Here is a 25,759-nt window from a genome sequence, read left to right as displayed (position 1 = left end):
CTCTTTTTTTTTTCCAGCCTGTGCCAGTTTCTCGAAGTGACCACAGCCGCCAATTCAGGGATATGCCACCTACGAAGCTGTCATTTATTTTATTACTGAAAGTATTAACATCAAAGTTGTTTTTTTAACCACATAGACACATTTAATGTTTTCCAAACCACAAGGGATGTTTGTGTGTGCACAAAAATATGCATTTTATATGGTTTAGTAGTATTCTATGTAATTGTGTTGAAATCTTATAACTGGGAATATGCAAAATTATATTTTCAAATATCAATGTTTTGCCTTTTAAGGGTGCATAAGATTATTTGCAAGGCATATACGCTTTGCATGATGAATAAATTTCCCCCCTACATTTTGTTAAATTTTTCATTACATTTAGAAATTTAAGACCAAGAGCAAACATCTGTCAGACTAATTTTTTGCTTTTTCATAAGTGCAACTTTTTAATAAAAATTTACATCTAGATAAACAATCTTCAGATTTTTGAAACTTTAATAAGATTTTAAAAACATCATGACTTTGAACTGAAAAACATACACGTTTAGCACACAAATATTGTAATATGAGTCAACTCCAACTCCATTTGAAAACATGTGAATCAAATTACAGTTTTAGAAGTTAGTAGTTCACATTTAAGCAAGTTAGCGCCTTGCTGAATTCAGCCTTTGTAAAAAAGAGACTTAGTGCATATTGTAATGGCACAATGTGCTTTTGTACCATTTTGATTTTTTTCACCTTATTAAACAAGATCAAGTTCTTGAAAGTTGGTAGATAACGGCTAACTTCCTATGACATGAAATTTCCAATGGTAACAGTTACATTTTGTAACAACACTTTTCTATAGATTTCTTTTCCTATCTTAAAATTTTTAAAGCAATCATTTGTAAGGATTGCATCAACATCAATTTAGCAGAGAAAGATCAAACTTTATTGAAACTGCTTGCATACAAAATATATTGCACTATAACCAAACAAATGTCAACATAAAATCCAATCTGTTGTCGCTAATATGTACAGAGAATATTGCCCAAGAGCAGTTACATTACAAGGTCATTCTACCTTGGTTAATTATCTACAGTATTTTAAACCAAACAGCTTACAGATGATGTGTGCAAGGTACCAATTTCTGTTTTCAAATACTATACATTCCCAGAATAAATAACTAGAAATCAACATTAATGTTTGGCAATACTTTTAAAAGACTTTTTTTTTAAGATTCTTGAGATCATGTGCAGTTGGTTGCCATTTTTATATGCTTGTTTGTATGCAAGGAAAAGTAACCGTAAAATGAAAATTCAAAGAAACAAACTCACAAAACATATCAGAGGCAGAACTTCGGTTTGTACGGCTCTGTACAGATTCAGTGGTACCCCGACCTGGAGTTATTTTTTATGAAAAATATAACATCTCAGAGTGAAGGTCCTTCACATATTTTTCTTTAGTAAATTTCATTAAAAAAAAAACTCAAAAACCAAAACCCGACATGTGAAATCAAAAGAAAAAAAAGTACTATTTGTTAATCAATTTTAGTCTGCTTTCCAATTCTGCTTATACATTAGACCTAATATTTCCAAGTTTACAAAACATCTGACCTGCTTCCAATATTTCTTAGACAAAATACCTGTACTTCACAGGATTATGCACATATGGAAATGACCTTCCTATCTCTCTGAAATAAGCCTAAAATTAAAATATGAAAAAGTTCACAAAACGGGGGGAGGACAAAATTAAAAAGGCTCTAAGTTAAAACTGGTCATCAGGCCAAAGAGCAGGCATATCCTACTAACTTTCGACCAAAAAAGATTTGTTCCTAGCTGAAAACATCTTAGCCTCTCTCGAATGAAAAGATAGTTATTTCTTCTCCTGTCTATACAGAAAAATTACACATCCCTCTCAATAACACTATATGTCAAACTTCAGTGCAACAAAACATAAACAAAAACAAGTCCTATTCTTTATACTGCCTAACCTGATGTTTATGCAAGGAAAAAAATATGGAAAGCATGCATATTCTTCTATAAAGTACTAATGTTTGACAGGGTTTGCTACATCTTTAACATTTAGTGTTTCCCACTCATCTTCCCTGAACTCTGCATTCAAATATAATAATCCTACCTGCCAAGATATAAAAAAGGCACAGATCATACAACTTTTTTTTTGCTAATGAAAATGACAAACGTCACATCACACACATCTCAGGGTCCACTAAAATACTGGAAAAGTGGACCAAAACATAAACTCACACAGGACATGAAATGACATAGTATTTCAATTAGATTGAAAACAGAAGTCTAGTATGATGACCATAAATGCTATTTATTCAGAAAAAATGAAATGTACCAGTGAGTTATCACCCAATGCAGGAAAATGATCCAAATTAACAAAGAATGTCACTTTTCAGTACTTTAAAAAATAAACCAAACTCAAATCCTGTCCTTAAATGCTAAGTATACTTAAAAGCAGTGTTTCAAAAATTTCAAGATATCTTTTTGTGCAAATCTGAAAATTGTTGCTTATGGCCAATAACAACAAAAAATTCTTAAACAGAATTTGTGTTCATTTCATGCCCTGTGCCATCTTGCCTACTATTTGTCTTTGGCCTAACAAAGTATTCTAATATGGAATAAGAATTACGGAAATGGTATAGGAAATATAACTTCAGGATTATGCAGTTTAGGGTACTCCGTTCACAAGCGGTTGCGGGCCATCCACGCTGTCTGGCTTTTCCTTCTTCTGGTTGCGGTCTTTACCCGTGCGCAGCCGATTACCTTCACTGGAGGTATTCTGTAATGTTTTAGTGTGGACACTCCTTTCATTATTGCAGTCAACTCTGATCTAAAACAAGTCATAGTTGTTATATACAAAGACCATATCCTATTGTAATCTGTAATTGGCCTGACAAGAAATTTAAGCCCGAAGTGTAAATTCCACACGTTAAAGGGGGAAATGCAAGTGAAAATAGAAGTGCAAGAAATTAGATCAGGTAGGATCTTTATTTGGATTATGATTTTAAAACATTCTTCTTCTTTAACCGGAACACACTGGTGATCTCACTGCATCCAAAGTTAGTTAAAACTCACAAGTCTACTGTGTCTTCTTCTAAGCAGAATAAAACAGTGAGAAACAAACAGTTAAAATGAATTACTGTTACTGATTATAAGATATACCTGGCTATAACACTAGAGTTGAAAAGAATGACTTACTCTCCAAAGATTACAAAACCCAGGAGAAGAGTGACAAAGTAATGTCTTCCTATTATGACTTTATTTTACTAGGATAGTAACTCAACTAATTCCCTTATTAACTAGCCTTCAGTTTATACCTTTATAACATGGGTATGACTACATTTCTATATATTGAGGGCTCCCACTGTCTTATAGTAGAAGAATATGAGCATTGGTTTCTAGTAGCTTGTATTTCAGTAAGGCCAGTCAGACGATCAAAGAACTTGAACTCTGTCTGAAGAACAAGAACAGTACAGGGAAATCTGAAGACACTAATGTGTGTCCCAGGACGGATGTAAAGATGAATGCAATTTAAAAAACGATATTCTGAGATGTATATAATATTTTAAATGCCAACACTGAACACTTTAACACTGATAACAGAATTCTAGATGTTGTACATACGGAAGATAATATTGACCAATGGGCCTAAAACAACTACAAATATCGATCTGCTCCAATTACAAATATATTCCAAAATGGTTCACTATAATTTCAAAGTGTATTTAAGTGTTGGGTCTGGGTCTGCATTTTAAGGCTTTGTTGTCGACGGTTCTGTGCTTTGATTTAGATCTAATCTCATACTTAACACAGAACACATAACCTTTCTTCCAACAGTCTGTTTTAATTATATATATAATTATAAATATGCATCCTTTTAACCAATGGGATCAAATTGCCAAGTTCGTCGAACTGTCAGTTTTAAGTAGGGAATCAATAAAAAGTGGGTACATATAAATGCCTTAAGTCTTTGTAAGGCACATGTAAGTACATATTTAATCCATCTCTTTATCTAGGTCTAAGTTCCTATCTATGCTGATCCTGAAGAACTGACCAGTAGTTAACGCCTACCTACAATGGCTATGAATTCTAAATAGCAATCTGTATGGAAGTTTCTGCTCTTAAAAAGTTATCTGTCACTAATCTTGAGTGCTGGTCCAAACTAATCCACAGTCAAGGAGGAACCCTAAATAAACTGGATTAAGAATTAAGAATCAAAGAAGTAGAAGAAGAGAAGATGGGTTCTAGAAATAAGACATCAGGGTTTGAATATCAGGCAAAGGACCGAATCTTACTAAATTTCAGTTTACTTACCTAGAAAACAGAATAATAAAACTACTTACCTCAGGGGGCTGCTGTAAGATTAAATTAGTTAAAACACACACAAAACACTTAGCAAAGGTGTCTGCACAAGCTCAAAGGTAATTTTAAAATTATTTAACAATGAGTCCATCCAAGGAGATGACTGAGATGGGAATCTCAAATTGGAGGCTGGCTGTAAACAAGCAGCTGGCAGATTCAGCAGGATGTGGCTGAGTAGCATCAGCCCTGTGTATCAGATTATTACCCATGAGATAAGCTGCCTTTTCCTTACTTCCCACTTAAAAAGGACACCTATCCCCTGCAACTCGGGGGAGGAAGGACCCACAGGGCTTACGCAGGACTCTCTCTCTCAGTGCATTCCCAGATATTCTTTTCTTGGGGGGCTCAGAGGGACCACCAATGAGATAGTTAAGCCATAATGTAGCTCTCTAAGTCTTCACAAATACTTAGACTGAATACTCCCTACAGAAATCTCTGCATACCTGCACAAAAGACTAAAACTGCCCGCAACTGTAATGTTGAAATTATTTCACATGTCAAACTCACAATCTTTGAACATGTTTAAAAATGAAGTAAAATAAACTCACAACCCTCAAACTACCATAACCCTAAGAATTTAGATGACAAGAGGTACACGGGTTTACCTGGAGGGATCCATCTGCTGTTCTTCCTTTAGCCTCTCTCGGATTACGCGGGCGATTATCTGTTCGGGAGTGATCATCGTTTCCTATAGGACATTTAAAAAGGGTCAATGGTTACTGATTCCGACATGCTTATTGGAAACTATTTATTCCCATATCCTCCATTTATTTTGACCAATCACAGAATCTAAAATATAATCAACAACCTAGCGATCCCAGGTACATAAAGGGGTAATAATCTAGCCTTTTAGCGAGAAATTAAGTATTTTAAAGGCATCACAATTCTGCATCGACTGCGTCACAGGTCAATCTGAGCTAATAATGATCGGACGTTTAGAATCCCCAAAGAAGCTGAACCAGTACAAAATAGAAGAAATGGAGTCTTGGCAACATGCCATCAAAACATCAAGATGTTTCACAGAACTTTGGACAATTGTGACAATCCGCTTTTATTTTTTAGCAAAGGGTACCTCTGTACCTTTGAAGCCGCCTCCGCGTCCTCTTCCTCCCTGTCCTCTTCCTCCGCCTCCGCGCCGCCGCCCTTCTCCTCTGCGCAGAAAGTTCTCCCTCTCTTCCTCTGTTGGAGCTAATGACCAATCACTGAGTTCGTCTCTGTGGTCAGATTCTGTTTCAGAAGCATTTGATGCTTCAGAATTAGTTCCTATCGAGAGTTAAAAGTTATATACCGTTGTCCGACTTAAAAAAAAAGTTAGGTTAACAGAAGCTTCCAGAGACGTTTCAGGGGTAATCCAATAATCTTCCCAATTTCCAAGCCCGCCAAAGATTTTTATCACCTTCCATTTTGTAAAGCAAATTATCTTAAATTCAAAATGAAGGGTTTTATAATATTTGAGGTAATTTTGGTTTTAAGCTTTTTTGATTCTCAGTTAAAAAAATAAAAGGTATTTTATTAGCCATCTAAGTTCAAACCTGAGTATGCCACATCATTAAACAGCTGTGCTCCTTTAAACATCTGTGCTCTCTGGAGGAAAAGTTGTCTACAGTTAAATGTGGTACCTTGATAAATAAAACCTCTTTTAAAGAGAGTTCTTTTTAACAAGGTTTGGCTAAGGGACAGAGGGGAATACACACATTTTGGTCACCTCTGAGAGGGTGGCAAAGAAGGGTCTCTTGTGGGATCAGGGATTGGATATGCCTGCCTGATGCTTGGTTGGTCCATGGTCTTCCCTCCCATTCCCATTGGAATAATTTATCATTTAATAAAGGAATTATTTTATGAACTCGTTATGCCTGAAGGGGTGGGTTAATGACATAAGGATGGGAGTAGGGGGCAAAAAGCTCTGTAGGAGGGTGGGACTTCGATGGCAAAAATAACAGACTTTTGGGAGAGGGGTTAGGGGTTAGGTCCAAGGTTGGCCTTAGGAGGAGGTGCGTCGCTCCCCGAGGCCAGGACATCAACTCTACTACCTCTCTCTCTTCCTCTGTTGGAGCTAATGACCAATTATAGCTTCACCATTATAGCTTCACTCCTGTGGATCTTGAAGGCTTTTCCATCTTAAAGAGTTCCTTTTTGAAATGCAAATATTTGTGAGATGGATTATACCTTATACCATCATTAGCACGTTACATAGTAGATACACAGTTGAGCAAGAAAGACAGTAGGCGCGGGCGGGTGGAAACAGCGTTCAGTGAAAGGTACTGGGAGAGAAGAAAGAAGCACTGACAGAACAGCTGGGGAGGCAAAGAGAAACTTCGCCTACTTCTTGACTGTGCCTAGGGCTGACTTTGGCCATGCCATTCAAAGTCACCTTATCGGCCACAGGATGCAGAGCCCTGATTTACACAGTCCGTCCAGCAAGTATGACCAGCACATGCCTGACAAAAAATGAGCCACAGTACACAAATGAAAAAAGTTTTGGCTATACAGTAATAAAATCAGGAAAGGCCTTAGGAAAGTCATCAACACACAAGGGCTTAAGCAGATTTATCCCCAGTCAGAAAGCGGACAGAACTCAACACCGGCCCTGTGACCTCTACGTGTTATTATTAGGTTTTTACTCTGTATTTCTCTTGCAACACCATTTGACCCACTGTAGTGAGAAATTGTTATAATGAGGTTCTAATGAATATTAGAGATTAGCAGCTATTAAGTCTAGGAACAGATAAAGTTACTGAGTAAAATGCTTAGTTTGTACCTGAAGTATATCCAGGACCGCGTCTGCCGTGCCCCCTATTTCTGTAAGGTCTACTACCTCGACCCATTCCTTGACCATCATCAGTCACATAGCCTTTTTCCTTATCTGTACGATTTGGTGGTGGTCTAGAACTAGCTCCAATCTGTCGCAACTGCTCATCAATTTGTAATCTCTCCAAACGCAACTGGTCTACTTCCTATTTAAAATATACAAGATAACAGTAAAAATAATTTGACATTTTACTTAATAACACCTTTCTCCTTTTCATCAGATCAAAAGTACACTGAAAATATTTCAATTTCAGTTCTAAATTTACAGTAAACACTGTTACACAGAATTATCAGGAAACTGAATGATCTCCTTAACAAGAAAATTACTATAGATAACAGATTACGGATGTCCAGAATTAGAGATATAACAAAAATACTCAGCATCAGTAGAATTTAAAGTTGTTTGATTTGGCACTATTATCTGATGGAATCTGCCAAGGCAGAGATATCCTAGTTTTGGGACTTTTTGATGATAGGATTTTGAATAAAACAACTCTAAAATGTATAAATGCAGAAAATTGACATTTAAGGTTTAACCAGATAACTCTGAAAATCACACATAGTTAATAATAGAATTGAAATAGATTTGCCAGTTAATATCTTAATTTACAAAGCGTTGACTTTGGGCCCTCTTCTGTTTTCAAAGAACATATAGTACAGTATGTCTTTGGATATGATATACAATTAAGGAACAGTTATTTTCACTGAAGTCAAAACACTCATATTCCAAGGAGAGAAAACTATTTAATAGCTGACCAAACAAGTTAGGCCTTACATCAAGCCTTGAAAACCTGTTAAAGACTAGAATTCTGCTGGAACAAGTATGACAAATAGTATCAATTCAGTTGATCAAAATACACACCTGGGGTCCACTGACAGACCCTTACACAGTGCTTTCAGTATGCTGGGTTCTGTCAAATACCTATGAAGGTTCTTATTTACAGGCTATAGGGAGCTGGATCCATAACTATAGTACTACTGGGTATCTCAGTCAAGCAGAGGCTGTCAGGACTGTCTACATGATCAGTCACTGGAGAAGCCCCTGAAAAGCTAAGTTCCTAAACTTTTGGTTGTGGTAGTTTCTGGAAAAGAAAGTGCAGGTGAGGATCTAGGTGACTTCTGATCTGTGGTCTGAACTAGACTTTGTTTTACAAAGGACTCGAGCAAAGGAGAGAATGCTGCTGAGTGAGTGGCTTACTCCGAAAGTATAGTTATAGTTCATGGAATGGGTATATCTAGCAAAACAGAATCATAGTCCAGGCAATCTTGTTGGGGCAAAGCAGTCACCTTTTGGTGAGAGATGCCAGGCCCAATCTAGAGAAGATCTGGTGATGGAAAGAATGACAACAGGACAGCTGCTGATAACCAAACAAAGATGTTCAATTGTGAAGAATAAATCAAAAGATCTAAGAAAGAACATCAGTCAAAAGATCAAGGGATTGATACAATGCAACCCTAACACTCCAGGTCTTCATAATTAAAGCAAAGAATATGAAGCAAAACATATATAACAGAGTACACATAAAACAGACTTTAAAACAAAAACAAATAAGCGAATCATTGGGGTATCCTACCCATGGCAAGCCTTGCTGGATAAAACTTTCCCACTTTCAGTTATTAACGAACTACCATAAGAATGAATGACACGTCTAGCTATTGAACTGTTTGCATACAAGTAGAAATTCTTTAATTTCATTTAAGACTGTAGCAAGAAATTCTTAAGACGGCATCATAAATAGAGTTGGGCTATTTAAAAATATTATTTAGTACCAATTACATTATAATTTTGGATATGTATATAAAGAAGAAATTTATTAAAAGTGACATGGGTAAGATTCCATTTAATTAACTCACAGAACATTATGGCCAAAAGAAATTGTAAAATGCATCTAGGCTAGGGAAGTGACTTGTCTAAAGTCACAGAACTAGTTCATGGCAGAAGAGAGACTAGAAGCAAACTGCTAAGACCACCAGTCCTATGCTGTCTATTACACTTTGTGGCCTCTGGGTTCTTGCTATCCAGTTTGCAATCTAGAGGGGGCTTAACTGTTACAAACACTAACCAAAATTGAGCATTTACAAGAAAACATAAATCATTTCTGTTTTGTAGAAGAGAGTATAGAGAAAAATACAAACGGTAAATGTTTAAAAAGAAGACTTCGTGAAACTCTGGGATTTCCTTGACCAACAACATAAAAGGGACAACAGAAGCAAGTGTTAGAGATATAAAATTTGGCCTGGAAAAAAACTCACAAAGGCTAGAAAGGATGAAGTGAATGAAAGACTATGTGCAGGATTACCTCAATTGAGTGTAAGGGTTTAACAGAATACTGAAAAATAGAAGAATTTACTGATTACTGGGATACTAGGTCCTTAACTTTATAATGTTGATGAAAATTGACTTGTGTTTTCTGGAGAAATATAATAAGCTAAACAAAGTAAGTATTTTCCCTATTACATTTTACAAGTAATTCATTGTAATATACCGAATGAATCTTAACTGCTGAAAGATTACTATGAAGCTTTATATTTTAGTGCAAAAAGGATCAGAAGTTAAAGTTCTTCCTGTCCTCACCTTTAAGTAGTTCAGGTGATAATCCAAAAGAACAGTGGCATTAGCGATGCTGTCCTTTGTTCCCACAAAAACAAATGGTACCATACCCTGAAAAAGAAATGGCAACAATGATCTTATAATATTAATGATGGATTAATCTGAAAAAGTGCAAATAGTGACTAAATAATGACAGGGTCTGACAAAACAGTAGGTACACAGATGTTTGTTGAAAATATAAATCAATACATAAAAACAAAAGTAGTTGGTATATTTTACACATCTACTATGAATATAGATCAATACAGCAACCCCTTAAATGTATCAGGTTATTATGTTTTAAACACTACTATTAAATGTTGGCAAAGTCACAAATTACGCAGTCCAAAACGATACAAGCTTTAACATGAGATGCATAAACAAAATGAATACTTTAGAATACTCGAATTCATCTACTACAGGTTTTAGTAAGATCAAATTCTTTAAAAAAATCATTTAAAATTAAATACTAGGCTATAAAAGTAAAACAATCAATTGTGCTAACAAAGTCAACAGAGTACAAAAAAACACAAACGGAATTAGGATACATTAAAATGCACCAATTATTCTGTGAGGGAAAAAAAACTTGGCACATCCATGAGCATAAAATTTAGCATTTCAATACATTTCGATAATGTGCTCTGAAAACTGTAATAGGCTGAATGAATCATAGTTTCATCTTCTCTCTATGGTACTACTTTAACCTAAGGATAGACTTTAGAAAGGGAATATACTAAAAATTTGTATCTCCAGCCCATCAGTACAAATGAGAAAAAAATCTATTTCTTGTCACAAACCATAGGGAAGACTAGGCCAATTTTGCAAATGAATGGCTGGCAATTATGACAAAGTTGAGAACAGTTCAATATTTTGCTGAATACACATGGTTACTGATATTCACAAGTAACTAGAGAAAAGCATACAATGGCTTTGATGTGGAGCTATTATAATTTTCTAGGGAAGTTTCTAGGGTTTAGAAGCCTAGAGGCTGTCTCTTTAGCAAGTATGACTCTTTCAAAAGAGCATTCATTCGATAGGTGTGGCTACTGCTGGGCTGCTTTTGCTTGCTCGCATTCAGTACACAGCATCTTAAACGGATGTGGGGCTGGAACAGGTTTTTTTTCTTTTTCCTTCCACATGAACGTGGCTGTTAATGGGGAACAAAACTGAACAATTAGGAGACACAGCTTGCAGACTGACCTTCATCTGGTAGGCAAGGCACTGCTTCCTAGTAGTTGTGATGAGCGCCTGATGCTTCAGGCGCCAAGGAAAACCCATGGGCTTCATAAGGATTTTTTTTGCATCGAATAATATATGAACTATGGAGATAATCAGGCCTATGAATCAGATCTTTTTCTCAAAAACATTTCTGATTGTTGGGTTTTTTCCCCAACTGACTCTGTTACAAAGCAGTTAACCCCTATTATTATCTAAAATGTCATATGATTAAGTGCTATGCCCTTCCCTCTAGATCACACATGACCAAAATAATCTTTGAAACCCTATGTCACAGATTTAGTTTGGTCAACTTGGAGACAAATCATTTTAACAAATTTTCTTTCAACACGTACTCTGGTGTCACGCGAATTTAAGCACATCGCTAGTGGACCAGAATAGTCAATTAAAATGAAAAACAGTGAGAGTGGAATGGTGGCCTTCTACATGGACACCAGGAGATAGTGATCTCCTGTTCTGAGAGGACTGGGTTGTCTAGCAGAGACAATACCCAATCCACTTGAGGTTATGATTCTCTTTATAAAACAGCATGTTGGCTTTGCATCTCTTGTGATTCATGACATTTTCCTCATAAACACTTCTCCCGGACCACGTGGGGGTCGCTGTGCTCAAGGACCATGATGGGGCTGAAAGCGACAAGTAAACGTCAGTGTCGTGAGTGCTGTGATAGGGCGAGCACACTGGAGCAATGAAGTGGCAAAGGCTCTTGGGCCGGTCAGGGGAGGGGACTTGTGGCAAGGACACACGAAAAGCTGCACATGGAATTCAAGGGGGCAGGAAGGAAGGGTGCTCTAGGCGGACAAAACACGCACGTCTGTCCGGAAGCAACAGAGGGTATGATACTGTTCAGAGAACTTCGGCATGGCTCAAGCCTCTCTAGAGTGCAGGGAGGAGGAATTGTGACAGATGATACTGGACAGGTGATCATGAAAGAAAGGCCTTTGAAACAACAGAAAGGAATCTGAGCTTTCTCCCCAAGGCAATGGATCCACATACCCACAAACGCTCCACCAGCCTCCAACCCTGATGATCATTTGTAGTGTTTCTTAACAAGGGGAATAAACATTAAAATATAAAATTAAAATGTATTTTTCAAGGAATGATTTCCTACCTGCCAAGCCTTGAGTTCAGGTTTCTGGGATTCCCCTGCTACAATTGATGAAACCACTAACACCTAAAGCAGTATAAGGAATGCAAGTGATGTCATTAACTATAACAAATGATACACAGAAGCCTGAACGCAGGACTTTCACTGTAGGACTTCTAAACCCATTTCTAAACAGTTAGGTTAGTTCAAATATTGAAAACCAGTTTCTAAAATATGGTTTTAAGTAGTAACTAATGCATCTAACAGAAGGTATATTTTGAGCTATTACAACCTGCAAAATTTCAAGATACAGCATGAAAAAATTAAAGTCCACCCTCAAAAGAGAAAATGTGACCATTAAATGTAACCCCGTATTTTATGTTTACACCGTAAGATTTGTCACTGTGAATAATATGAAAAGTACATATCACTTTGGCTTGTAATATCTCATAAGTTAGCAATCATATTTGAAAAAAAATACACGAGTAGCCTACAAGTCTAACCAGAGAAAACACCCAAAACACCAACAGTAACATCTGGGTTGAAGAAATTACTCTTAGTGTAATTCAAAGTGACAAACCCATCTTACCCTCTGGACTTTTGTACTGTTAGGTTGAGAAAAATGAGCGCTGTTTTCCTTTATATCTATATGTTTTTTATCCTCTGAGGGAGTAGGTCCAATCCTTGAGTTACTGGGAGGTAGAGAATTTGGTGGCATAATCTCCTTGATAAAAAATACAAAACACAAAAGAGAAAAAGAACCAATTTTAAGACTTTAATTAGCTCCATTATCGTATCAATGATCACATTTTAAGACTATAAATTACTATAAAGTTTTGGTAAACAAAAGTATAAAATGCAAAAATCAAGCAGTAAAGATCCCAAAGAACCTTTCAAAAACAGAAGGGTAGACAAATAAGTGAAAATGATGGCAATTCGGGGGGATTTTATTTTGAACAGTACCATTGTCCAGAAGACCACAACCTCACCTTCCCGACTCCACACAAATACTTTACAAGTCGCTACCAAAAAGCAGATATTCATGAAGATAAAAGTGAGGGTAATAAATTTTAAAGACTGGGAAAGATGTTATATGCAGATAAAAATTTAAAGCACACAAAATAAACACATGCATACAAACTAAAAAAACAAAAGGATGAAAGCCAGAAAAGTCACGCAGTGTCCCAATTTTGTCTCAGTCACTAACATTAGGTAAGATCTGAAAAGTGCTTCACACTTTTTTTTTACATTTATAACTATCCATTTTAAAGACTGAAAAATAAGACTTAAAGGGGTTAAGGTGACTGACTGTTCTCTAAAGTCACAGCATGAGAGAAGAGACAGAAGCCATTATCTGCAACTATAACATTAACTGACATACCTGATAATCAGAATTTTTAAATCTATATTATTTGCATATTACAGAGGCATCTAAATTAATATTTCAACTAAAACAATAAACAACTTTTACTTTTATTAGACACACCAGAAATATATGCACTATAACATACCTCCTCTTGTGGAACATTTTTCTCATTTTCAGCCTCAATTCTCACCCTCACAACTCCTGACTTGTCCACAATCTCTTGAATCAGTTTTCCATTTTTTCCTATAACTTTACCTGAGTTAAGAAATGAATAATTCACGTTGTTTTATGAACACATACCTCAAGCCAGTAAGCACACCCCACTGTAAACTATTACATTATTTTATATAGAATTTCAAAACCAAGACAGAGACTCTTTAAAAAGACTGTTAAACTGGCTTTTCATTTTATTAAATCAACACTGTTTAAAACTCCTTTGGCAAGATATTTAAGGTGATTAATACTCGTGAACTTATTGGATAATTTTGAATTTTTAAGGCCGTTCAAAAAACGCTCTTATTTTGCTCAAAAGAGTGCACTTAAAACTTGCTAGTCCTGTGGTGCATACCACTCTTTCTGTAAAGTTCTATAAAAGAAATTAAGGAAAAGAATAGATAATAGAAAATTCATTTGCTTATTTATTGGACAGTTTCAATTCTATCTGTACCTCATTTAAATCTGTTCCTTCACCCATGGTAAGTACAGACATGCACCACTTAACAACGGGGATGTTTCTGGGAAGTGTGTAGCGAGGCGATGTTGTCATTATGCAAACATTAGAACGTACTTACACAAACCTAGACGGTCTAGCCTACAACGTACCTAGGCTACATGATATGACCCTATTACTCCTAAGCTATAAGTCTGTGTACACCATGTCACTGTACAAACCAATGAGAGTAATCAAGCACAAGGGAAAATGAAGCTATGAGGCTATTTTATAGCGAACTCTTTTTTAGTGAGTAGAAAGAGTACCTCCTAGGAAAAAAAGTAAAAAAGTATAGCATAGTAAATACATCAACCAGTAACCATCATTTATTATCAAGTATTACGTACTGTACATAATTGTATGTGCTATATTTTTATGACAGTGCAGTAGGCTTCTTTACACCAGCATCACGACACATGAGCAATGTATGTTACAATGGCTCTGTTATAATCTTATGCAACCACCTTCATATATGCAATCTGTTGTTGACCGAAGTGTCATCATGCAAGGCATGGCTTTATTTTTAGAATTTTGTATTGCACGTTTATAATAAAAGATACTCTAAGTTTTCAAGTGGCTTAAACAGCTTTACATCCATCTAAAAGAAAGACACATTATTCAGGACAATGTGTTAACAGATTATTAATCCGGTACATTCCTCACCAGTTATATCAGGATATTAAAATGTGAATGGATAAGTCACAGAGTAAAAGATTAAGAAATCACGCTTTAAGATAACTAAAAACCACTTGTTTATTGGATTTTGTTGATCAATGTCATCCTAATAATTTTTAATAAAAAAAAGAACTAGAAACATCAACTGTAACTATGAAATTGAGAGGCATTCCTGTATACTATCAATGTAATTAAAAACTAATTAAAATTAAAAACTGATTTAAGAAAATAATAAAAATGCTCAAAATCAGTTTAAGTATTACTCAACAACATCCATTAAACTTCTAAGATTCAGTCATATAATTAACTGGGAAATGACAGCTTTCAGAGCCTTCATCATGCATTAATGTAAAGTGAGACACTGCAAATATAAGAACTACTGATTCTAGGGATCTACATTTTATTGGTGTATCGCTATGGAAAACAGTGTGGAGAGTCCTCAAAAAATTAACAATAGAACTACTTTATGACCCAGCAATCCCACTTCTGGGTATTTACCCAAAGAAATCCAAAACACTGGATTTGAAAAGATATATGCACCTCTATGTTCAATGTACCATTATTTACAAAAGCTAAGATACAGGAGAAACCTCAGTGTCCATCAATAGATGAATGGATAAAGAACATATACTATATACATGTATATAGAACAGAGTATTAGTCACTAAAAAGAATGAAATTTGGCCATTGGAGACAACATAAATGAACCTAGAGGGTATTATGTTATGTGAAATAAGTCAAAGACAAATACCATATGATTTCACTTATACATAGAATTTAAAAAAAAAACAAATAGATATAAAAAACAGAAACAGACCCATAGATAGAGACAAAGCTGATGGTTGCCAAAGGGGAGTGGGGTGGGGAAGATGCATGGAAAAAAAATTACCAATGATCTTGCTGAAAGCCCCAGAGACATCTGCAGTTACTCACAGCTTTGAAACTTAAAAGATTTAAGTAACCTACATGTAGATCTCCAACTGAGATAATTAGGAATGCTATAATTTTATATCGATCTATTCCAAGTTATAAAGCCCCTAAATGTCATTCATTTTGTAAAAAGGAACATTTAATTTTAATATATGTAAAACATATAGTGAAGAGGCTACACATACTTTCTTTCCAGGCACTAGCAGGTTTGAATCAGCAAAGCAGTACCTTGCACACCTTCTGAAATGTAATGTTTGAGTATCACATTTACCAAATATTTTCTGTACACTGTAGCAAGGGACCATATTTCAAAGACTAAGCTTTGATTAAATCGCCCCTAGAGTGAGCTGAAATGAAATTCTATTGGTATAAATTATTTTGTTTGTGTCAAGAGCAATTTTTGACTCACCTACTAAGTTCCTAGGAACTTGGATGACATCTTCGGCAAATTCAAGAAAGCTTCTAGCCTTTTTCACTGCATCCTGGTCCTAATAAAAAAGGGGGTAAGATTTAAGACAAAAGATGAGCCATCTGAAATGCTGGGTTTTATGTTCGGGAAAAAAATGATTAAGTCAAATATTTACCTCTCCGTAAATATGAAATGTGCAAGTATCTTCATCTAGATCGATAGCAGTGACCCCAGGTACTTTTCTAGCTTGCTGAATATTAGCACCATGAGTACCAATAGCTAGACCCATCAGATCTTCTCGTACGATAAATTGCTCATGAAACCGTGAGGCAAGCTGCCTTGAACTCTGAAGAGAAATGCATATCTGATTAATATGCTTTATCAACTATTGAGAAAACTGTATTTAAGTCAGCCATGTAAATTATCTTGACCCTGTATATCAGGGGCCTATAAATTAAGTTTCAGTTGGAAACTAACAGGTTTCAGAAAATATCTCCCACAGCATAAGTTGTTTTTAGATTGATGAAGGTCTATGCAATTTGATATATTTTTGCTAATAGGAAAGAGCTTGTTGATAATTTTCCAAGGTAACTTTTGAAAAACCTGTTTGCAAGGCTGCCTTAGTTAACCAACGACATCAGCAATGTAGTGATTAAGAAGCAGACCAAATGTTCCCAAATAAAAACCAGCTCACAGGGTCTGACAGACTCAATGTTTTTCAACTAAAAGGAAATTTAAATGCTATCTCTACAGAATTGTATTCACTTTATTTTTATAAAAGAATATCAGTATATAATCTTTTTTTCTGGAAAGTGTCATTTATATAACTTATCACTAGATACTGTGGTCTAGACATCTCTTTGAAGTTAAAATGATATCCTCCCACCCCTCCAAGCCGAGAAAAGGAATAATAAAAATCCTCAATACAGTAATTAAACTGAATGATTACAAAATATCAAAGATTTATGACTTATCTTACATACATGCCTGAGACCAGAGTCTGGAAGACCTTGTGATCTGTATCCACAAGCATGATGAATTCTTTCAAATATTCAGTGGTGACTGAACTAAGTTAAACTGATATCCAAAACTTGTGGATAGTCACTCTAGTATTATCTAGTATTATCACAATTTAATATTTAGTTCTAGCATGCCATTAATGAAATCCAAAAATATTAGTGACTCATGTTGAAAAATGGAAATTTCTTATCTGAGTATGTGGAACTCTTTAATATTAGTAGTGAGTAAAGATAGGCATGCATACTAGTTTCTAGCTATTCAACATACCAGATAATTTGAATGAATGAGTGTAATTACTGTAAACAACTTAAAAAGTAGAATATCCTTTTTGTAGATTAGAGTAACAAAGTGCATCAAATATTCCTAGGACTTTTCAAGAAGCAATGTTTTTTGAGTTCTGATTGATTCACCTGTTTCATTCTTTTGAAAATTCACTTATAAATGGTAAAGCAAAGGCATGACAACAGATCATTTAAGAATTAGATGTTTGAGAAGAGGCATGTGAGTATATTCCCATAATACTCACAGTGAAAATAAGGAGGCCGTTTTGGCCTAAAAGTTATGACAGAATCACTAAGGAAACCATAAACTTGTGAACACTGGGACATTAAGAAACAATGAGAATAAAAACGAATTCAATGGACCTTAGCGATGTCTCTTCTGCTAAGAGTTCAGCATTCACACATCAAGTTGGAAGGCGGCCAGTTTCACAGGGTGTTTCAGCAATTCGGCCCTGACTACCTTCTCTCATAAAATGCAGTTTGGAATTCCTTTTTTTCTTTACTATTTCAACTGCATTGTGTTTTCTCTCAAATGAAATAATGATGAGGAACTCTGGAATATGATAGTACTATACTTCAGTTGGCACATTAATCTCAAATCTGTTTAGTTTCTATGGTAATGGATGAAGTACTAGATAGTTATCAATGAAAACAAATGTATGGTGATGAAAATTATTGGAAGATTAATAAAAGTAGATAAAATGCACCTTAAGAGACGAAATAGTAAGTTAGGGAAATAGCCTCTGGCAGGAATCTGAAGACAGGAGTTTTAAAGAGTGACAACCAATTAGAATGAAGTTCTATATCCTTTTAAACAGAGATAAACATACATAATGAAAGGAATATGATTAGATACTTAAATACTCTCTAGTACTTTAATGATAATATGTTATATGGAAGAAGCATTGCCTCATTTTATTAGCAGCTTTGACAAACTTCTAGTAAGAGTGAGTTGACCAGCAGTTCCTTAATATACATAACTGCTGCTTAATTCTAAAACCTCAGGCACAAAAACCTTAGCATGATTATGCTTTGTACAACTTAACTTTTTAAAATGTAGAATTGCTAAGTAACAGTAAATAAAGAACAACTTGTCCATAGTCAAGTATTGCTAACCAGCAGTTATAGTTTCTAGACAGCTTGATAAGCAGCACTAGGGAAAGCCACATACCTCTAGCTGCTTACTGGCTTCTTCATTTCTCAGTATCAGGGACAGCTTAGTGCGCAGACTCCGAAAGTGCATGTCAATCAGCATGTGTGCTCGCTTTGAGGTGACTTCATTGATAGACTAAAAGGTATAAATTAACACCATTATTATCAAAGCAAATGCCCCAAATGAAATACACCAAAACAGACACTCAAGAACACTCACCAAAATGACAAGCTGGTAATTTTCTGGATCGTAAGTTACAGAAAAGGCACCAACTGCCTTTTTAAAGTCCTTATGTGCCGATTCTTTGGCACACCTAGAAATATGAAGTTAAGATGAATGATTACCAACTACTAGCATAAATATATGCAGAGAGATTTGCACTTAAAATCGTGGATTTGTATTAAACTTGATTTATGCAAAATATGCTATACCCATTTAAAAGTTTTGTTCCTTTGCTGTACGTCTCTGAAATACTCAGCCCAATCAATCGAGATTATAGAGAAAGGAAAAAAAAAAGTTATGCTCTTAAGGGATTACGGATGGTCTTGGATTACCAAAGGTGACATATTTGCTGGGGGCGGGGCATGCTCCTCTGTAGGTTTCCTCATTTCAGTGATGTATAAATCAGTAATTTTCTTGAGTCAACTGCTGACAGCTTTTGGGGATAGCTACAGGGTACCCGGCTTTGTTTCTTTTCTAAAGAAAAACTGCTAACCAATTTAAGGGAGAGAAGGAAATACAAATGAATCAGGAGGTACAAAAATGTACGTGCCTATGCAATCTCTAAAATCAAAAAGCAGGATTCCTATGTATCTTGAACTGTAAGTTAATGTTTATCTAAAGTGCAACATGTCCAAATCAAACACACATCTCCTTAATGAAATCTTTAAAAAGGAATCTTGTATCTAAAAAGTCTTGAAGCATTACCCTTGATCAAGGACTGTAAGACAGAGATGACCTTTTAAAGCTTCTTTTGTTTTACTTATTATATTTATCTGAAAATATTGGCTAAAATGGAAAAAATCTCGAGTAATCTTCATGGTCTACAATTTGATTTGTGATTTATGACAGTAAACCTGTGTTGTTTATTTTAGTTTATTTTAGAAAACAAATGTGCATTATTAGCTATGTATCTAGCCAAGTAAATTTAAACAAGCGTAGTGTGGGCTTAATTTTATAACTGGAAAAGCTAAATATGTTTTTTCTTCACTACTTTTGCAAACCATTCTCACTGAATTTAAAAACTGATTTCTATTATTTTAAAATTTATGTTCCTTTAAACTGCATAATATCTGTAAGTTCTCAGTATTTCTTGCATACCAACTTACATTTGTCGTAAATCTTCTGGCACGTCCAGTTTGATTTTATGGAACGTATCTTTTGTGGCAGGCTTGTTGGGATTAACTGACCGTAGACGTTCAATTGTGACAATTTCATTGTAGGTAGCATCACAAGCTGCATATTCTATCACGTAAAACTGAGAAAAATAAACCAAAGTCATTCCTGGTCAAAGTGTTTAAAATAAGAGCAATAAACTATACCTATTTAGTTATTTTTAAGTTCTCTAGAGGGAAAAAACTGTATTTGATCAACTATTACTGAAACACATGAACATACTAAACATGTAGAGAAAATCTTTTAATTAAATGTCTTAAGTTAGCTAGCACTTATGTAGATTGAAATATAAGTACCTGAGTTTAGAAAAGAGAAATAAAAAAAGTTTAAAAATGCATTTTCTTACCTCCCCCTTTATCATCCTCACTTTTGCTAACCACCAACAGCAAGGTTCTTTCTCATTAGCTCTGGAATAAACCTACATAAAAATTACAACAGAACATTTCACGATTAATATCATTCAGAAATCTACAGATTATCAGACATTGAGGAATTTTTCTTAAAATGACCCTAGGTGTCTTTCAAACCCATATGTTGTGTCCTTAAATCAGATTGTACCCTACAGCAAGACACAGGAACATAATTAGAAACTACCTGATTACCCGGGAGAGCCCTGTAAAAAGTGTTTTCCTATTTCTCTCTTCTACTTCAGTAATAAATAGTACTCTGAACATGAATGCTCTAGAAAAGCTGACTGTGCATAAACCTTGGCACACTTTTCTTGGGTACTCGGAGAGCTACAAAAATATACCTAAAAACATAGAAACAAACTTTGTTTTATTCTAATTGGCAAATGTTCAGAGTACTATTTATTACTGAAGTAGAAGAGAGAAATAGGAAAACACTTTTTACAGGCCTCTCCACTAAAATGGACACCTCTATGCTGGCAAAGTTCTGGATACCACCTTCCTGCTCTCATATACTGTACATAAATTCTTCTAAATCTCTCTTGGGACCACTTCAAAGTTGACTTACGATGTACAGCATGGAACCTTTTGTGAAGACACTAGCAAATCAAGGTTAATAAGAAATAACACAGGTACACACATATTCCTTTTACAACTGAATAATAGTTATATAATACAGTGACTAAATATAACTGGATACAACCTGCCTTTCCCACTTGCCCCAATAAGTTCCTATTAACTCTGCTATTGGCAGAGAAATAACCTGGTAATTATTTACTGCAATGAAGTCATCTTGGCAACATCATCTTATTGGTCCCCACCTGTTATGTGACTATTTTGGGAAAAGAGTTCACATTATCCCCATCACTCTTATGAACATTACTAATACAGACAGACCAAAAGACCTGGTGTCCTGCCTCCTTTTTATAACCTAAGTTAACGGTTATACACTACAGTGACTCAATACAACTTCATTTAATCTACCTTTCTTTGCTATTACCATTGGTCCCTTTCAACTCACTATAGCTACAGCAATAAGCTCAGTTAGGTACTACTGCTAGACAATACAGTGAGGTCACCGTAGGACAAGCATCTCATTGGTCCACATCATCATGAGATACATTGAAAATAAAATTCCCATTTAATCATTCAAAAACCTTTGAGGAACATTCCTGATAGAGACAGATCGAAGAACCTGAGTCTGGCCTCCTTTTTTATAACCCAAGTTAACGGTTATACAATTCAGTGACTCAATACAACTTCATTTAACCTATCTTTCCCTCCTACCATCACCATCAGTCCCTTTCAACTCTTGATATAGCCACAGCAATAAGATCAGTTGTGTACTACTGCTAGGCAACATTGTGAGGTCACCCTAGGATCATCGTCTCATTGGCCCACACGTGACATGTGACACATATGAAAATAAAAGTCTCCTTCAATCATTCAAAACCTATTAAAACCATTTCTGAGACAGACAAAGCAAAAGAACTAGTGTCCTACTTCCTTTTTTAAACCAAGTTAAGGGTTATACAATACAGTGACTCAATACAACTTCATTTAATCTACCTTTCCCTTCTACAATCATCAGTCCCTTTCAACTATGCTCTAGCCAAATCAATAAGCTCAGATATGTACTACTGCTAGGCAATATTAAGGGGTCTCCCTGGGATCAGCATCTCATTGGTCCACTCCTGTCAAGTGACACAATTGAAAATAAAAGTCCCCTTTAATCATTCAAAACCTAAACGAAAATTCCTGACACAGACAGACCAAAAGACCCTGCGTCTGCCTCCTTTTTATAACCCAACCTAATGGTTATACAATACGGTGACTCAATACAACTTCATTTAACCTACCTTAACCACCTACACCACCAGTCCCTTTCAACTCGCTATAGCCACAGCAATAAGCTCAGTTATGTACTGTTGCTAGGCAACATTGTGAGGTCATCCTAGGATCAGCATCTGATTGGTCCACACGTGTCATGTGACACAACTGAAAATAAAAGTCCCCCTTAAACACTGAAAACCTATTAGGAACATTCTTGATACAGACAGACCAAAGGACCTCGCATCTTGCGCCCTTTTTTTGACCCAATTACTGGTTATACAATACAGTGACTAAATGCAACTTCATTTAACCGACCTTAACCACCTACTACCATCAGTCCACTTAAACTCTCCTCTAGTCAGGCAGTAAGCTCAGTTACGTACTACTCCTAGGCAATACTATGACGCCACCCTAGGATCACCATCTCATTGGTTCTCACATGTCATGTGACATAATTGAAAATAAAAGTCCCCTTTAATCATTAGAAAAACTATCAGGAACATTCCTGATACAGACAGACCAAAAGACCTTGCATCCTGTCTCCTTTGTATAACCCAACTTAACGGTATCACAATCAGTGACTGAAACAACTTCATTTAACCTACCTTAGCCACTTACCACAATCAGTCCCTTTCAATTCTGCTCTAGTCACAGCAGTAAGTTCAGTTATGTACTACTGCTAGGCAACATTGTGATGTCATCCTAGGATCAGCATCTGATTGGTCCACACATGTCATGTGACACAATTGAAACTAAAAGTCCCCCTTAATCATTCAAAACCTATAAAGAACATTCCTGATACAAACAGACTAAAAGACTTGGCATCCTGCCTCCTTTTTATAACCTAACTTAACGGTTACACAATCAGTGACTGTAAACAACTTCATTTAATGTACCTTAACCACCTACCACCATCAGTCCCTTTCAACTCACTATAGCCACAGCAATAAGCTCAGTTATGTACTGTTGCTAGGCAACATTGTGAGGTCATCCTAGGATCAGCATCTCATTGGTCCACTCCTGTCATATCATCTAACTGAAAATAAAAGTCCCCCTTAAACGTTGAAAACCTATTAGGAACATTCTTGTTACAGACAGACCAAAAGACCTCGCATCTTACACCCTTTTTTGACCCAATTACAGGTTATACAATACAGCGATTAAATGTAACTTCATTTAACCTACCTTAACCACCTACCACCATCAGTTCCTTTCGGCTCTGCTCTAGCCACAGCAATAAGCTCAGTTATGTACTACTGCTAGGCAACATTGTGAGGTCACCCTAGGATCAGCATCTCATTGGTCCCCAAGTGTCATGTGACACAACTCAAAATAAAAGTCCCCTTCAATCACTGAAAACCTATTACGAACATTCTTGATACGGAGAGACCAAAAAACCTGAGTCTGGCTGGCTTTTAAAACCCATGTTAACTGTTATAGAAGTCCCAGACTCAATGCAAATTCATTTAACCTGCTTTTCCCTCCGCCCATCAACTGTCCCTTTCATCTCTGCCCTAGCCACATTAATAAGCTCAGATATGTACTAATGCTAGGCAATATTGTGAGGTCTCCCTGGGTTCAGCATATCATTGGTCCACATGTGCCATGTAACACAATTGAAAACAAAAGTCCCCTTTAATCATTCAAAACCTATTAGTAAGATTCCTGATACAGAAAACCAGAAGACCTTGCATGCTGCCTCCTTTTTATAACCCAGCTTAACAGTTATACAATACAGTGACTCAAGACAACTTCATTTAACCTACCTTAACCAACCTACCACCATCAGTCCCTTTCAACTTGCTTTGGCCACAGCAGTAAGCTTAGTTATACACTATTGGTAGGCAATACTGTGAGGTCACCCTAGGGTTAGTATCTTATGGGTCCACTCCTGTAATGTCACCTAATTGAAAACAAAAGTCCCCTTAAACATTAAAAACCTATTGGGAACATTCTTGATACAGACAGACCAAAAGAACTCCTATCCTGTGCCGTTTTATAACCCAATTAAAAGTTATACAATACAGCGAGTAAATGCAACTTCATTGAACCTACCTTAACCACCTACCACCATCAGTCCCTTTCGACTTTGCTCTAGCTACAGCATTAAACTCAGTTATGTACTGCTAGGCAATATTGTGATGTCATGTACTGCTAGGCAACATTGTGATGTCATCCTAGGATCAGCATCTGATTGGTCCACACGTGTCATGTGACACAACTGAAACTAAAAGTCCCCCTTAATCATTCAAAACCTATAAAGAACATTCCTGATACACACAGACTAAAAGACTTGGCATCCTGCCTCCTTTTTATAACCTAACTTAACGGTTACACAATCAGTGACTGAAAACAACTTCATTTAATGTACCTTAACCACCTACCACCATCAGTCCCTTTCAACTCACTATAGCCACAGCAATAAGCTCAGTTATGTACTGTTGCTAGGCAACATTGTGAGGTCATCCTAGGATCAGCATCTCATTGGTCCACTCCTGTCATATCATCTAACTGAAAATAAAAGTCCCCCTTAAACGTTGAAAACCTATTAGGAACATTCTTGTTACAGACAGACCAAAAGACCTCGCATCTTGCACCCTTTTTTGACCCAATTACAGGTTATACAATACAGCGATTAAATGCAACTTCATTTAACCTACCTTAACAACCACCTACCACAATAGTCCCTTTCAACTCTGCTCTTGCCACAGCAGTAAGCTCAGTTATGTACTACTGCTAGGCAACATTGTGAGGTCATCCTAGGATCAGCACCTCACTGGTCCACACGTATCATGTGACCAAATTGAAAATAAAAGTCTCTTTTAATCATTCTAAACTTATTAGGAACATTCTTGATATGGACCGACCAAAGGCCTACCGTCCTGTGCCCTTTTTTGACCCTATTAGGAGTTATACAATACAGCGATTAAACGAAACTTTATTTAACCTACCTTAACCACCTACACCACCAGTCCCTTTCAACTCGCTATAGCCACAGCAATAAGCTCAGTTATGTACTGTTGCTAGGCAACATTGTGAGGTCATCCTAGGATCAGCATCTCATTGGTTCTAACGTGTCATGTGACACAACTGAAAATAAAAGTGCCCTTTAATCATTAAAACATCTATTAGGATCATTCCTGATACAGACAGAATAAAAGCCTTGCATCGTGCCTCCTTTGTATTACCCAACTTAACAGTTATACAATACACTGACTCAATACAGCCATATTTAACCTACCTTAATCACCTATCACCATTAGTCCCTTACAACCCCGCTCTAGCCATAGCAGTAAGCTCAGTTATGTACTACTGCTAGGCAACACTGTGAGGTCATCCTAGGATCAGCATCTCATTGGTCCAAACCTGTCATGTGACACAATTGAAAATAAATGTCCACCTTAAACATCATAACCTATTGGGAACATTCCTGATACAGACAGACCAAAGACCTTGTGTCCTACGCCCTTTTTTGATCCAATTAACGGTT

The 25,759-nt window shown here is 36.2% G+C and overlaps 1 protein-coding gene across 12 annotated transcripts in view; it reads right to left on the bottom strand.

The window, feature by feature from the left end:
- Window positions 1-477: 477 nt before the first annotated feature.
- The window catches only part of FMR1 (FMRP translational regulator 1), a 42,229-nt gene continuing 16,947 nt past the window's right edge, over window positions 478-25,759 (bottom strand). Inside the window, exons 4-17 of one of the 12 annotated variants that reach the window (XR_001599396.2) lie at window positions 20,376-20,447; window positions 19,963-20,111; window positions 18,854-18,947; window positions 18,653-18,769; window positions 16,356-16,526; window positions 16,181-16,259; window positions 13,603-13,712; window positions 12,681-12,815; window positions 12,116-12,178; window positions 9,754-9,840; window positions 7,129-7,324; window positions 5,451-6,423; window positions 4,976-5,058; window positions 478-2,838 (exon numbers count right to left, since the gene is read on the bottom strand). Coding sequence is in view for 11 of the 12 variants with exons in the window: in XM_016164836.2 (XP_016020322.1) it covers window positions 2,677-2,838; window positions 4,976-5,058; window positions 5,451-5,633; window positions 7,129-7,324; window positions 9,754-9,840; window positions 12,116-12,178; window positions 12,681-12,815; window positions 13,603-13,712; window positions 16,181-16,259; window positions 16,356-16,526; window positions 18,653-18,769; window positions 18,854-18,947; window positions 19,963-20,111; window positions 20,376-20,447 (1,701 nt within the window). In the remaining variant the exon portion in view is untranslated. Of the gene's footprint in view, window positions 2,839-2,977; window positions 3,103-4,975; window positions 5,059-5,450; window positions 6,424-7,128; window positions 7,325-9,753; window positions 9,841-12,115; window positions 12,179-12,680; window positions 12,816-13,602; window positions 13,713-16,180; window positions 16,260-16,355; window positions 16,527-18,652; window positions 18,770-18,853; window positions 18,948-19,962; window positions 20,112-20,375; window positions 20,448-25,759 lie in introns of those variants that run through there. The other 11 variants (XM_016164836.2, XM_016164838.2, XM_016164837.2 and 8 more) reach the window with 11 other exon arrangements.

The sequence above is a fragment of the Rousettus aegyptiacus genome, unplaced genomic scaffold (assembly GCF_014176215.1).
Source record: "Rousettus aegyptiacus isolate mRouAeg1 unplaced genomic scaffold, mRouAeg1.p scaffold_m13_p_9, whole genome shotgun sequence".
Taxonomy (NCBI): Eukaryota; Metazoa; Chordata; class Mammalia; order Chiroptera; family Pteropodidae; genus Rousettus; species Rousettus aegyptiacus.
The sequence above is the reverse complement of the archived record's forward strand: the minus strand, read 5'-3'. Positions and strand labels throughout refer to the sequence as shown.